The sequence below is a fragment of the Palaemon carinicauda genome, chromosome 21 (genome assembly GCF_036898095.1).
Source record: "Palaemon carinicauda isolate YSFRI2023 chromosome 21, ASM3689809v2, whole genome shotgun sequence".
Classification (NCBI taxonomy): Eukaryota; Metazoa; Arthropoda; class Malacostraca; order Decapoda; family Palaemonidae; genus Palaemon; species Palaemon carinicauda.
The window spans coordinates 106,794,871-106,811,280 of NC_090745.1; the positions used below are offsets into that span (position 1 = coordinate 106,794,871).

General features: G+C 33.4%; 1 protein-coding gene across 1 annotated transcript; it reads right to left on the bottom strand.

Moving 5' to 3' along the window:
- Nucleotides 1-278: 278 nt before the first annotated feature.
- Nucleotides 279-15,998, bottom strand: LOC137614735 (alpha-(1,3)-fucosyltransferase C-like). The gene is made up of 6 exons (XM_068344408.1): nucleotides 15,883-15,998; nucleotides 12,019-12,234; nucleotides 8,002-8,220; nucleotides 3,070-3,248; nucleotides 1,820-1,937; nucleotides 279-684 (listed from the first exon to the last, which is right to left on the bottom strand). The coding sequence occupies exons 1-6, from the start codon at nucleotides 15,933-15,935 to the stop codon at nucleotides 456-458; spliced, it is 1,014 nt and encodes a 337-aa protein (XP_068200509.1). The 5' UTR covers nucleotides 15,936-15,998; the 3' UTR covers nucleotides 279-455.
- Nucleotides 15,999-16,410: the final 412 nt, after the last annotated feature.

Consider the following 16,410-nt stretch of genomic DNA (forward strand, 5'->3'; position numbering starts at 1 on the left):
AAACTTCTCAATTGCAGGATGCAAGATAACACTCCACTAATGAAAAACTGAGTTCTAAAAATTATTTATAAAAAATGAGGTTATAAGCTATTAGTAAGTCATACATGTGTCTTTAGTACATGAATGAAATATGGTATTTTACAATCATCTTTTTGTATGAAATGAATAAAAACTTATCAGTAAGAAAGAAAATAGATTGTGGGAACGCCTTAATATTATAAATATCAGCTTTTGATAAATGAGCCTTTTGATATTTAGGGTACAAAATTCTCACTGGCATTGCGTTTGAGTACCTATATACAGTTTGTTTTTTATTCAATCAATTCATGTATCTGCATCACTAGAACTTTCTCGCTTATATGGTAACAGAACTATGCACATTTTACACACAAAAAATATAGACAGATTGATAACAGAAAAGCCAATTGTATTTTAACACTCCTAAAATGAGTTGATTAAAAATTGCCATACGAAGTCCCATTCTGTTGAGGCTTAATTACAATCTTCCAGCCGTTTTTGTCCTTAAACAGCCACCTTGGACTTATGATGCACTTGTTGTTGTTGACTCTCCAGCCCTTAATGTCTGTATAGTACTTAGTTTCTTTATCGGTGTGCAATTTATGACAGAGCTCGCACATGCTCCCTCTCATATTTGGCGTCCAAAACCCACGCCAGACGTGATACCTAGGATTGGAAGGTGCAGTTTTTATATGGAAATGTTTAAGAGGTAACAATATTTCGCTGTAATCCAGTTTAAAGGAAGGAATGGAGGCATAATTAGATTTTATTAGGTTTTATGATGAGATCCATTGAATTAAGGTATAAATATACTCTCAAATAACTATAATATGAGGCACGGAGTCAGAAATTAACCACAGAATACAGTGTTCGTCAATGAACTGCGAAGATCATCGGAAATATTATGAGATAAAATGATTAGCACAGAGGTAGAAAAGTGGTTTTATAAAAGTGTAGTTCGATCAAGTTTGGTGTATGGAACTGAAACTTGGCCAATAAAGAAGTTTCAAGAAAGTAACTTGCAGTGAATACATTACGATTAATGTCTTAAGTCACGAAAAGGGACAGGATCCTAAATTATTACATTAAAGGGTCAGTCAAAGTTGGAGAAGTGTCGAAAACAGGTAAGCATAAGACTACATTGGTTTGGCTATGTCTTGCGGAGAGAAGATCATGTGTGCTGAAGGGCCATGGACATTGAGGTGGATGGAGGAAGGAGGTGGAGAAGGCCAAAGTTCAGATGGAAAGATAAAATAGCAGATGACTTGTTGGAAAAAGGATTAAGAGAACATGACGGCGAGGATAGAAGAGAATGGGGACGGCTTATATGAAACGGCAACTCCATAAAAGATATGGGTGGAAGCTACAAACAAAGAAAAAGAAAGAACTCTATTATGAGAGTTTACATATTACAAATAACGGCAAAAACAAATGCAGTAATATGGATCTAATAATAATATTTTTAGATAAGAAAGTTGTCTGACTCAGTTGCATTTTTATCTCAATTCATGACAGAAAATCTTGAAAACAATGCATTCTGTGGGTTTGATGAACCACAGGGACTCTCTCTCTCTCTCTCTCTCTCTCTCTCTCTCTCTCTCTCTCTCTCTCTCTCTCTCTCTCTCTCTCTCTCTCTCATATGTAGAGATTCTACAGGAATTATGTGCTATGTTGAAACTTCCGTTGTCACCTCACGGTAATATTGTTTTTAACTTTGTAAAATGTTTTTAATATTAGTGATAACGATATAACTGTAAAAATGATGTGAAGTTGAATATACTAATCATTAGTAATATATTACCTTCCATAAGCCACGGGATCACTTTGCAAACGAAGCAGGAGGGAAGCCAAGTCCTTTGGGTGGTAGTGGCGGCCATTGATATAAGACCCAGGAGGTAGGAATCGGGAATAATTAGATCCTGAAATTATAAAGTTAGGACATTTTAGTGCAATTTCTTATTCTGAATTCAAGTCCTTTACTGTCATTTTTTTTTTACTAAAAGTGCTTCACTTTATTACAATAAGAATTGTAATACTATCAGTGGAATAAATTGATTTTGCATTTCAATTTTGTTTATGTGGTTCTTTAAATTTCACAGATTACTGCTCGATTACAGCGTTCAAGCATATACACGCGCTTTCCCTACTTCTTTTGTAATCTCTAGGGACTCCTTCTGTTCTACTTAATTTCCTTCTGTTATCAGTAACTCTCATTGTATGTTTTGCCCATTATATGTCTTAGAATATTCTCTACTTTAGTTTGTTCTCTTATCCATGTTTCTCCATTTCTTTCTCTTTGTGTTTATCCCATCATTACCCTTTTCATTGCTCTTTGATTTGTAACAAACAAAAGTTCTAAGGCTTTTGTAAGGCTCCTAAGTTTTTTATGCATAAGTTAATACTGGTAGAAGCATTTGATTAAAAATGTTTCTTTTTAAAGACAGCGGCATTTTAATTTTTAGAATCTAATTTTGTTTTACAAAAGCTCTTCAACCTATGTGTATCCTTATTTTAATTAAAAGAAATAGAAAATAAGTATATATATAATTCATATATAGTATATATACAATATATTTATATATATATAAATTATATATATATATATATATATATATATATATATATATAAATTATATATATATATATATATGTGTGTGTGTGTGTATATAGATTATATATATATATATATATATATATATATATATATATAATATATATATATATGTGTGTGTGTGTGTATATATAGATTATATATATATATATATATATATATATATATATATATATATATATACACACGCACAGACACACACATATATATATATAACATATATATATATGTATATCTATCTATCTATATATATATATATATATATATATATATATATATATATATATATATATATATATATAAAGTATACATATAACAGAGAACTATTGATTCATTCCTTAACCGGATACAATTTATTCTCAAATACTTTTTCATAAACTCCTGAGGTATTCAGATACCATTTCTTGTGAAAAAATGTAAATATAGAATACTATACTTACCTCCCCAGACAATTGGAACCAAATTGTACGTAAGTGCGAAGTACAATTTCTCCGTGATGTATTCGTTGCACAGGTCATTCTCGAAAGACATGTAGAAGAGGTACCCTGGACCAAGTATATCCTTCCAGCAACCGTCATCCTTAACCGGTTGGCAGGGTTTAGTCCCGCACCGGCCGAACCTGTAGAAAAGGCAGATGTTCATTTTCACCGCACGTTACATCTTGAATGGTTAATGCAGTCATTCCCAACCGGATTTTCCGTGAAAATATGTTTTATGTATTTTTTTATTTCATCTTCGTTAAATATACCGTACTCAACGGATTTCGAAAGTGTTATGAACTGTTCAGTTAGTCCCCGTAGGCCTGTTTTCAATTCGTAATTTGTCTGCCTTGAAAACGAGTAACAATTTTCTTGTAAAAGGATATATATATTATATATATATATATATATATATATATATATATATATATATATGTATATATATATATATATATATATATATATATATATATATATATATATATATATATATATATATATATATACAGTGTTAGGAGGTATATCATAGCAATCCATGTTTGCCAACGGTTATACTCGTATAAGCGGATGAGCAACTTGGTAGAGTATTGAGAGATTTAGGCGTGGAGGAAATGCTCTCTAAGTCTCGATGAAGTCACTGGCGGCTTTTACTCCTGATGCCTGGCGGTTGATCTTACTAGAATTAGTATGGACTGGCAAGGGTCACTTGCCTTAGTTTGATAAGCACTGCGCATCACAAGGAGCTGGCTATCCTTCAATATATCTAGCCAATGATTCCTCTATGGATTTAGTCAGTCATGGTAAGAAAAGATGACAGAATGGCCCCCTGTACTGGGCAGAGCGGGTTGTTCTCTTGGTTTATAAATACTAAAGAAAAATTGAAAATAGGTAATAGGATGTTAGAACCATGAATCAGATTGGAAAATTACTGCAAGTAGAGGGTGACTTTATGAAATATAGTTTGGATATCTTGACCCTAAGTGAAACACGTTGTAAGAGGATTGGTAAGGCACCTTTAGACCAAGGCAATATATATATATATATCTACTCAGGAAAATCGGATGGAGTTGGAAGAGAAGATGTAGGAATGATGATGACACTAAGAGCAGAAAAGGCATTAAGCGAGTGGAGAGCTGTAAATAGTAGATTGTTACTAGCAAAGATCATATCGAAGCAGTGCAATATGAGTATTATAAATTGATATGCCCCAGCAAATGATTCCCCTGAAGAAAGGGAAGACGAATACTATGAAAATTGCAGAGGGTAATAGATGAGATCCCTGAGAGAGAGATGAAAATTGTGATTGGCGACTTCAATGCTAAAGTTCGAAGAAATAAACAAGGGATAGAGAATGTGATGGGTGTCGAGGGTCTTGGCGAAGTTGCAAATGAAAATGGAGCACATTTTAGAAGTTTCTGCTTAGCAAACAATCTTGTCATTGGGGTACTTTTTTTTTAACACAAGAACATCCTCATTGGCACACTTGAATTAAAACTGGAAGCACCCAACAGAAAGATGGACAGAATACCTAGGTTTGATACAACTAAGCTTTTAGAAGAAGAGCTCAGAGAAACATTTGCAGTTGAATGTAGAAATCGATTTGTAGTCTTAAGAGACCTTAAGAGATGAAGAACAGACAATTAATAAAGAATGGTGTGATATTTAGAACATATGTCAGTCAGTTGGTAGTGAAGTCATGGGACACTCAGTGACAAGTAGAAAGCCATGGATATCAAATGATACTTGGGCTACTATAAAAAGGAGACAAAGACAGAAATTGATTATTGAAAGTTTTCGAGGAAGTAATAAAAATTACAAAGTAGAGCAAAGGAAAAGCCAGGAATGACTGTAGAGAATATGTAAACAGTACAGCAGACGAGGCTGACAAAGCTATGAATTTAGGAAGTGGCTATGGTGTAAAAATTGCTCATAGAATTATTAATGAAATCTCGACTGTGGCAAAGGAGAAGCATATACCCATCAAAAAGAGAGATGGCTCTGTTATAGCTACAGAAGATGAAGAAAAACAATGTTGGATGAAACAGTTTAGTGAGCTTATGGATAGGAGATATGAAGGAAGTAATTTGATTGATATACCTGAAGCTGATGAAGACACTGATGTGCCCCTGAGTGAATTCAGTATGTTTGAAGTCGAAGCTATCCTAAAAAAACTGAAGAGCTGGAAGGCCCCTGGATACGATGGAATAACTGCCGAGATGATACTGGCCGAAAATGAAGTGACTCACAGAGTACTTACAAGATTATTTTGTAGAATGTGGCATGAAGAGGCAAAACCTCATGTATGAGAGTTAGGAGTGTTGGTGAAAATAGCAAAGAAAAAAAAAAAAAAGGAGACCTGACTAATTGCAATAATTACAGAGGTGTAACGCTTACGTCAGTTGTTATAAAGATATATAGTATACTTATTCTAAAGAGACTGGAGAGAAAGAGTGATGAAAAGTCGAGAGATGAACAAGAAGATTTTAGGAAAGGTTGAAGTTGCACTGACCAAATTTTCATTTTGAGACATGTACAGCAATGTGTAGAATATGGAAATCCAATTTTGATGGCATTTGTGGACTATGAAAAAGACTTTGGTAGTGTGCACTAGCTAATTTTGTGGAGAGTCCTGCGTTATTATGGAATTCCTCATAAGTATGTAAATTTGATAAAGCCTGTTCATGAGCATAGCAAGTGGAAAGTTTATGTTAATGGAGTCTTATCAAACGAATTTCCAGTGAACAGCGGAGTACTCCAAGGGAATGTGTGGGCACCTATGTTGTTTATCATCTTCATGGATTTTGTGATGCGTAGAACAGTCAGAGATGGTGGAGAAGGGTTGGACTGGATGGGTGATGGGAATTTAGCAGACCTAGAGTATGCTGACGATGCTGTCCTTATTAGCAGAACACCACAGGATTTGCAATGATTGCTTACCAAAATGCATGAAGTATCACACGAGGTTGGGCTGAAGATAGATAGAAGAAAGACAGAAATGATGAGAACGGAGTATGTAATGGAAGATGAAATATCATTGGAAGGAGAAAGGATTAATGAGGTAGAATCATTTAAGTATTTGGGAACTATAATCTCCAATACCGGGCCTTTAGAATTAGAGTTTAGTGAAAGATTAAAAAAAAACAAATCAGACAATGGCTAGGTTAAGTAAAATTTGGAAATCAAATCACATGAAATTACATATAAAAATCAGACTATATATCAGTTTAGTGAGCTCGGCGTTACTCTATGTACACGATTCATGGTATGACAATGAAGCAATCTTCAATAGATTTAGGAGATTTGAGAACAAATCCCTCAGAAGGATATTGGGAGTTAAATGGCAGGATAGGATTAGAAAGGAAATTATAAGAGAGATTACTCGAGTGCCATATGTAGATGAGATCATGATGAGGGGTAGATGGAGATGGTTTGGGCATGCTCTTCGCACTCCCCAGGAGTGATTAGTTCCCCAAACGTTCAGCTGGGCTCCACAAGGCACTAGAAGAGTTGGAAGACCTAGGCCTGCATGGCTGATGACTATAAAGCGTGAAGTAGGAGAAGATGAAAGGAGAGGTATTGAATTAAAAGCTCAAGATAGAGACGACTGGCGAAATCTAACCGAGGCCCTTTGCGTCAATAGGCGTAGAACGAGATGATGATGATGATATATATATATATATATATATATATATATATATATATATATATATATATATATATATATATATATATATATATATATATATATATATAGTGGACTAAAATATTTTCTAGTAAAAAATGCTAACTATACACAAACGAGGAACATTAAAGGCTTCTTATTATTAAGGACCAAGTTAATCATCTGGTAATCACAAGTCACAGTTTCTTTCCGATATTCTCCAAGCACTGAATATTTTTGTTACAGATTACTCGTAATTTTTGCTTTTGAAATAATACTGCAGTTCCTTGTTTTTTGTATTATATTGATTTGTTTACATGTTTGTCTTTAATTCAGTTACTGTATCAGAAGTCATATGCTTCTGTTATTTGACTTCCTTTCTAAATTCGCACTTATATTGATATGAAGCATGATAATCAAAGGTTAAGTTACATCTTATTTAATATATCTACCAAATAGTAATTTCATCCAGTCTTATATGATAAAGTTAAGCAGAATTCCCCAATTTACTGAGAGAGAGAGAGAGAGAGAGAGAGAGAGAGAGAGAGAGAGAGAGAGAGAGAGAGAGAGAGAGAGATTGGGGAGTATTTGAGACAATATCTGTCTTTTTTTTGGAGGAGTATTCAGTTGTCAGCAAACATTTCTGGCTTCAATGCTATTATTATCATTATTCATATGAAAAGGCTGAGGGGGCAATAACATTTAAATAAGGTGCAACCGAATATGATATATATATATATATATATATATATATATATATATATATATATATATATATATATATATATCACAAGCACACGTGATTTTAATCAATGTAAATATCACTCTCTTGATAGCTCAGTCGGTTGAGTCGTGCTGGCATGGTTTCCGGCCCACAGGTGGGGGTTCGAATCTCTACCCGGCCAGAAGCTGTTACCATAAAATGAATTCCAAGTGGATATACTGTATATTCCCAAGATAAAATTCGGTATTAAATGCCTTTCGTGGGTGATATTTATATATATATATATATATATATATATATATATATATATATATATATATATATATATATATATATATATATATATATATACACACACACACACACACACACGAGAAAAGTGAAGTACTAAACCTTGCATATAATAGCAGACAAATCAAGAAGCGATAAATTAATAGCAATGTTCGAGAAACTTGGAGGATGTTGAGTACGGTGTCTCAAAATAGCAATATATCCAAGAGAATCCTACTTGTCTACCGGGATGTAGTTAGCCAACTCGTTAACGTACTGCTCCCTTCTAGAGAGAGTTCCACAGTGTCCGGACATCCAAGCTACCAACTTTGGCCGACTGACGAAATCCTTCCAGGAGGGTCCCATGATATCCTCAAGAGTGGTGCTCTTACTAAGGCTCTCCATGTATTTCTTCATAGCATTTGGATGTTCCGACATCAGATTGGGACGAAGAGGCCTGTTGCGAGAAAATAAATTAAGAGGAAATATGAGCCCTGGTAATGTGTTCAATGGTCGAGGTAGTTTTAAATCGGCTTTTACCGTTACTATATGGTAGTTGTTTCAGGTAAAATGCATAAGAAAAAGGATACGAACATAAATTTACAGTAAATCCGTAATAGGAAGGAATACAAACAGAAATTTACAGGGGGATTCCTAAGAAGAAAGGGTACGAACAGAAAATTACAGGTAGATCCTTAACAATAAAGAATATGAACAAGAATATACAGTTAATCCTTAAAAAGAAAGAAGACGAACAGAAATTTACACGTAAATCTTTAAGAAGAAAGAATTCGATCAGAAATTTAAAGGTAAATCCTTAAGGATAATGATACAACCAAATTTACAGGCAAAGTCTTAAAAAGTTGGAATGCGAACAGAAATTTACAGGTAAATCTTTAAGAAAAAGGATATGAAAAAAAATTTACCGGTAAATCCTTAAAAAGTAGGAATGCGAACAGAAATTTACAGGTAAATTCTTAAGAAGAAATAATACGTACAGAAATTTACTGGTAAATCCTTAAGAAAAAGGATATGAAAAGAAATTTACAGGTAAACCCTTAAGAAGAAAGAATACAAAGAAATTTACAGGTAAATCCTTAAGGAGAAAAATACGAACAGAAATTTACAGGTAAATCATTAAGGAGAAAGAATATGAACAGAAATTTATAAATAAACCTTTAAGGAGAAAGAATACTCTGAAAATTTACAGGTAAATCCTTAAAAAAATGGATACGAACAGAATTTTACAGGTAAATCATTAAGAAAATGGATATGAACAGAAACTTACAGGTAAATCCTTGAGAAGAAAGACTGAAGAGAAATTTACAAGTGAGTCCATAAGAACAAAGAACACGAACAAATTGACTGGTAAACCCTTGAAAAGAAAGAATACAAACAAATTTAGAGGTAAATCCTTAAGAAGAAACAATACAAACAGAAGTTTACAGGTGAATCCATAAGAAGAAAGAATACGAAGGGAAATTTACAGATAAATCCTTAAGAGGCAAGAGTAAGAACAGAAATTTACAGGTAAATCCTTCAGAAAAAGGATACGCTCAGAAATTTACTGGTAAATCCTTAAGAAAAAGGATAGGACAGAAATTTTCAAGTAAATCCTTAAGAAAATGGATACGAACAGAAATTTAAAGCTGAATTATTAAGAAGAAAGAATACGAACAGAAATTTACAGGTGAATCTTTAAGAAGAAAAAATACAAACAGAAATTTACTGGTAAATCCACAAGAAAAAAAGAACACGAACAGAAATATACAGATAAATCCTTAAGAAGAAAGAATACTAACAGAAATTTACCCGTCAATCTTTATGAAGGAATATGAACAGAAATTTACAGATAAACTCTTAAGAAAGAATACGAACAGAAATTTACAGGTAAAGCCTTAATAGGAAGGAATACAAACAGAAATTTAAAGGTAAATCCTGAAGAAGAAAGACTACAAACGGAATTTATAGGTAAATCCTGAAGAAGGAAGAATAAAAACAGAAATTTACAGATAAATCCATAAGAAGAAAGGATACGAACAGAAATTTACAGGTAAAATCTTTAGAAACATTATACGAACAGAAATTTAAAGCTAATCCTTAATTAAATAGATACGAACAGAAATTTACCAGTAAATCCTTAAGAAAAAATACAAACAGGAATTTACCTGTAAATTCCTAATATGAAGGAATATGAACAGAAATTTACAGATACACTCTTAAGAAAGAATACCAACAGAAATTTACTGGTAAATCCTTAATAAGAAGAAATACAAACAGAAATTTAAAGGTAAATCTTGAAGAAGAAAGAATACAAACAGAAATTTACGGATAAATCCATAAGAAGAAATGATACGAACAGAAATTTACTGGTAAAATCTTTAGAAGCAGGACACGAACTGAAATTTAAAGCTAATCCTTAAGTAAATAGATACGAACAGAAATTTACCAGTAAATCCTTAAGGAGAAAGAATACAAACAGAAATTTACAGGTAAATCCTTAAGAAGGAAGAATACAAACAGAAATTTACAGGTAAATCCTTAAGTAAAAGGGTACGAAGATAAATTTACAGGTAATCCTTAAGTACAAGGATACGGACAGGAATTTTCAAGTAAATCCATAAGAAGAAAGAATACGAATAGAAATATACAGATAGATCCTTAGGAAGGAAGAATACGAACAGAAATTTACAGGTAAATCCTTAAGTAAAATGATACGAATAGAAATTTACATGTAAATCCTTAAGAAAAATGAATACAAACAGAAATTTATAGGTAAATCCACAAGAAGAAAGAATACGAACCGAAATTTACGGATAAATCCTTAATAAGGAAGAATACGAACGGAAATTTACTGGTAAATCTTTAAGAAAATGGATGCAAACAGAAATTTACAGATAAATCCTTAAGAGGAATGAATGCAAACAGAAATCTACTAATAAATCCCTAAGAAGAAAGAATACAAACAGAGGTTTACAAATAAATCCATAAGAAATAAGAATACGAACCGAAAGATACAGATAAATCCTTAAGAAGAAAGAATACGAACTGAGATTTACAGGTAAATCCTTAATAGGAAGGAATACGAACAGAAATTTACTGGTGAATTCTTACGAAGAAAGGATACAAACAAAAATTTACAGGTAAATCCTTAAGAATAAAGAAAACAAACAAAAATATACAGGCAAATCCGTAAGAAAAAGTATACGAACAGAAATTTACCAGTAAATCTTTAAGAAAAAAGAATACAAACAGAAATTCACAGGTAAATCCTTACGAACGAAGAATACGGACAGAAATTTACAGATAAATTCTTAAGTAAAAGGATATGAACAAATATTTACAGGTAAATCCATAAGAAGAAAGAATACGAATAGAAATATAAAGATAAATCCTTAAGAGGGAAAAATACGAACAGAAATTTTTAGGTCAATTCTTAGGTAAAAGGATATGAACAAATATTTACATGTAAATCCATAAGAAGAAAGAATACGAATAGAAATATAAAGATAAATCCTTAAGAGGGAAAAATACGAACAGAAATTTACGGGTAAATCCTTAAGAAAAAAAGAATACAAACAAATTTATAGTAAATCCATAAGAAGAAAGAATAAGAACTGAAATTTACGGATAAATCCTCAACAAGGAAGAATATAAACAGAAATTTCCAGGTAAATCATTAAGAAAGTGGCTGCGAACAGAAATTTGCTGGTAAATCCTTAAGAGGAAAGAATGCAAACAGAAATCTACTAATAAATCCTTAAGAAGAAAGAATACAAAAAGAAATTTACAGATAAATCCTTAGGAGGAAAGAATGCAAACAGAAATCTACTAATAAATCCTTTAGAAGAAAGAATACAAACAGAGGTTTACAAGTTTATTCATAAGAAGAAAGAATATGAACAGAAATTTACAGGTAAATCCTTAAGAATAAAGAATACAAACAGAAATTTACAGGTAAATCCTTTAGAATAAAGAATACAAACAGAAATATACAGGCAAATCCGTAAGAAAAAGAATATGGACAGAAATTTACAGGTAAATCCTTAAGAAGAAAGAAAACGAACAGAAATTTACAGGTAAATTCTTGAGAAGAAAGAATACGAACAAAAATTTACAGTAAATCCTTAAGAAGAAAGAATAAAAACAAAACTTACCATATCGATTTAATATCTAATTCTCCATAGATTTTCCCACTCGCATAACCTTATTGCTGTACTTATCAAATAGCCATAAAAAGTGACCGTTTACTCACAATGTCTCTTCTCCTTTGCTAATTAAGTAGCCATAGAATGCAACAATATCTGCGTTCGAATGGTAGGTCATTGTCCAGTTGAAGTGAGATTGTAGATGATGTCTATTGAGCTTACTGAATGCGATATGCGCTGGGGAGGCTCTTGGGGCTTCGACATTAACCCATACCCATCTTTGGTCTGGCCGACGATACGTTGGAATGTGATTTCTACTAACCCTGTTCGGGAATAAAATGAAAATGGCGAAATAAAATACACGTTTTACGTTGATTCACAAATATTTTTTTAAATGGGGTTTAAGAAAGAGTATGGCAAGTGTTATTCTACATACCTCTCTCCCATTTGTATTTGAATAGTTAAACCTGTTTTTTTTTTCTTTTTTTCTTTTTCCCTCAATGGAGGTGTCTTTGTTTGTTTAGGATGGAGCTGGAAATATAGGAAATCTCAAGCAAGACAAAACAATTAATTACTAAATATAGATAATTCAGTATGTTTTATAGTATTAGTATTAGCGTCATTCCCATGTTTTTTTTTTTCTATGGATTACGCATAAATAGTAACGGGATTAAGTAAAGTCAACGTCAATAGTCCACCGACCCCTAACAGACCAACTTAAGAGCGTCGATGGACTTTTGAATTAGACTCTACAGTATGTACAACCATCTCATTTTTATCAACAAATCCTAAATTTCCTGCCTTAATATAAAAAAAAACTTTGTTTTGATGCTGTATATCGAAAGAAAAAAATGATATTTTAGTTGCCATTTGTTCAAACAGCTATACGGATAAATCTTTTTAAGGTGTCTTAAAACTTCACTGTCAAAGTGTTCGACCTAGAGTGCATTTTAATTGGCGATCCCAGAGGAAGTTGATACTCGTAAGGATGAGTTGTTGTTGTTGTTGTTGTCTTATCTTGTTGTTGTTCCATCTTGTGTAAAACATAGGCTCTGTGGTTGGCAGCTCGTAAGAGGATGAGGTTTTTTGTAGATCCAGTATAAAATAGTAATTTCCTAATAAATTATAGTACTCTAGGCTATGCAACTGTCTGGTGTCGTTTGATTTATCGAGAAATGGAACTATTAATAGTTTTATTAGTAGCTGTATTTTGTATCTTTGTTACCTTCGCCGACTTCGTTCTTGCAAAGGTTGTGGTGGCCAATGTTGTAACGTCCCTGACTGGTGAACGCTAGACTGGGATTCTAGTCCCGCTCAAACTCATTAGTTTCTTTGGTCCCTGCAACTTCACCAGCCTTGTGATCTAAGGAGCCTGTAGGTCAATCTGCTGAGCTATCAGCAGCCATTGCCTGGCCCTACTTGGTCCTAGCTTGGGTGGATAAGGAGCTTGTGCGCTGATCATAGGTATATATGGTTAGTCTCTAGTGCATTGTCCTGCTTGATAGGGCAATGTCACTGTCCATTGCCTCTGCCATTCATGATCGACCTTTAAATCTTTAAAGGTTCTGTTTTGGTAAGTGTGTATTTTGTATGTCTGTATGTGTGTTTGTGACTGGCATAATTCAAAAACTATTTGACCGAATCTCATGAAATTCAGTGGGATGATTGGCCATGATCTAAGGACACTTTGATAGATTTTCCGAGGGATTAGGTCAAAGATCAAGGTAACAAAAAGGTCAAAACGTCTTTTTGTTATATCACGGTCAAATTTTATCTAATTTGCATGAAACTAGCACCAAATTGTGCATAATTTGATTGCCCATCTTGTGAGTTGATTAACTGGGACAAAGATTAAGGTAAAAAACGTCTTTTTGCTATGCAGTATAGTGGTAAATTTTAATCCGAATTTGCATGAAACTAGTGCAAAATGTGCATAATTCAATTGCCTATCTTGTGATATACAACATGAAAATGTGATGGCATTACCCTTGTTAGTGGTTGGGGGTCAAAGGTTAATTGGGTTAATGAACTTGTAGAAAGTACGAGTTTGGTCATTACGTGGCCATTTTTATCAGACTTGTGGGCCATGATGCCAAATTTAGATGACCGATGTTTTTTTTTTTTTGGGATCAAATACCCACATCATCATCAGTTTTCTTGGTGGCAAAAGTAGAGGGGGTGAGGGTACGCCCTCTATCGAGTGCTCGGTCTGATTTTGGTATTGAGTTACTCCTGTTGGCGTGCTATTTTCTACCGAATATATTTTTTTTTCCATATTTAGATACGGATGTATCCATATTTCACAAAGATTTACCAAATTACCTTCAACTTCAAATTAAGTGTACCCTCCAGGTAAAAAGAAAACAGTTAGGAATGTGTTACACATAGCATTAGTAGAGCTGAGTTACGTTCGGGTAATTTAAGATGAAGGTTATCTGCAGATGGTCACAGATACCTCTTTGCAAACCTTTATTATAACCTCAAGGGTCTGTTGTCTTCCAGTCTGTTCCTCATATACAATACTCAAAGTTGAGAATACATCTAGTTATGGTCGTAGAGCCATCTACAGGATTGCAGTACATGGAAGAAATAATTGTTCTGCGTAAAAAGACTGCAAAAATTGTTCGTTGTACTTCAATACACCTGGTGAGAGACATCTTCTTAAGGCCATCGTTTCAGAGAGCTTCAAGGGATTGACTCATTTTAAACTGTATTTACCTTCGCGGCGAAGGTTGTTTAGGTAGGCGTGTATTTTGTATGTCTGTCTGTGTGTTTGTGATTTGCACAGCACAAAAGCTATTTGAACAAATATCATGAAATTTGGTGAAAGGATTGACCATGACCCAAGGACAATTTTATTATATTTTGGATATGATTGGGTCAAAGGTCAAGGTAATATAAAGGTCTAAAACGTCTTTTTACTATATTGTAATAAATATTTATCCGATTTGTATGAAACTAGTGCCAAAATATGCATAATTCTATTGCCTATCTTTTTATGTACCGTTGGCGAAGGTATGCGCTCTACCGAGTGTCCATTCTAGTTAGGAGTTTGACTCTCCCACAGAGTTCTTCGAGGTTCTCTGAGACACCCCTCTGGTAGAGGATCACCACTGAACTTCCTTTATTTTTTTCCCTTAGAAAACACATTATCCTTAATATAGGATGTTCCCTGAGGTAAAAGTTATTGCGGGTGTTTGTCCTATCACCTCTTCCAATCGGAAAATTATGTAAAAGATTTCTTGAAGTTTTGCTTTTTCTGTTCAAGATATGTAAACCAGTAGCTTCCTCTTTTGCATTGGTAATTTTGTTTTTGCATATTTGTCTTACTTCAATTGATTTGTGTTCCTTATTTAGTTTCTACACATTTCAATTACTTTTCAAACTACCAAGAGATCAAGTGTCCTCGAACCATTGCCATCTTAGTCTCCAGCATACTTTGAGCCATGAGGAAATTATAAAAAATAAACAAATGCAGACATTTCAATGCTATGTATAATAAGCTTCCGGTAACTTTTTATTCTTTTCATGACAAATCTTTCACATTAATGTTTTATTTTTAGGCCATTTGACCAATACCGTCATTTGATTATTCAGAAACACCAGGAAAGTTTACGAAAGCAACAAATAAATCAGTGTTATATATCTTTATAAAGAGAATAACGAAATTCTCACCGAAACTCATTCTCAAATTATTGATTATTTCATTTAGATAATGTGGCCCCAGGTGTTGAAGCCTCGGTTCTCAATAAAATTTGCGGGACATAGTTTACAACTTCATAGCTTTCTGCAATTTTGGCTGCAACTCGCCACAGTCGACTAACTATCAGGTAAATTGGTGTCTTTAGAGATTATACGACTAAGATTCGATGGGTCGGTAAGTCTTGGAAAGAATTACCCTTTTGCGTGAGTTATTGAAAACTTGTTGTTTATGCTTTGGATAATTGAGTTATCGAATAAGACATACTTACATCGTACTTGAGAAGACAATGGCGTCTGCTAACTTGGCGTTATCTTTGTTCATGGTAAAGTTACACCTCCAAGATGGACAGCCAGCATTCTTTAATTCTTTGGAGCTTGTGTGACTGTACCTGAAAATAGGCGAACTTCAATCCAGTAGAAAAGATTACTCCCCCAAAAAAATTCAAATGCAGGCTTGTTGCTGTTGAGTTTCTAAATAAAAATGCGAGAGTGCAACGTGTCAAACGCATGCCAATACAACGCTACAAACTAGTTGTATCTACGTTATTTGTAACACTAAAATCTATTTTAACAAAACATCCTTATCAAATTGAGTTGCTGAGTTCACGTTATTAAGAGGAATAAGCACTGCAGAATTCAATCTAAAAATTTTAATAATTTTCATCGGCCACATCTAGAGAGAATATAATCTTCTGTGATTTATTGCGTAAACGATTGGAAAATGATGAAATAGAATGGCATACGTAGTAAAGATTACAGATGTGACAAGTATTACGACTGAGATAACGTGAGGACGT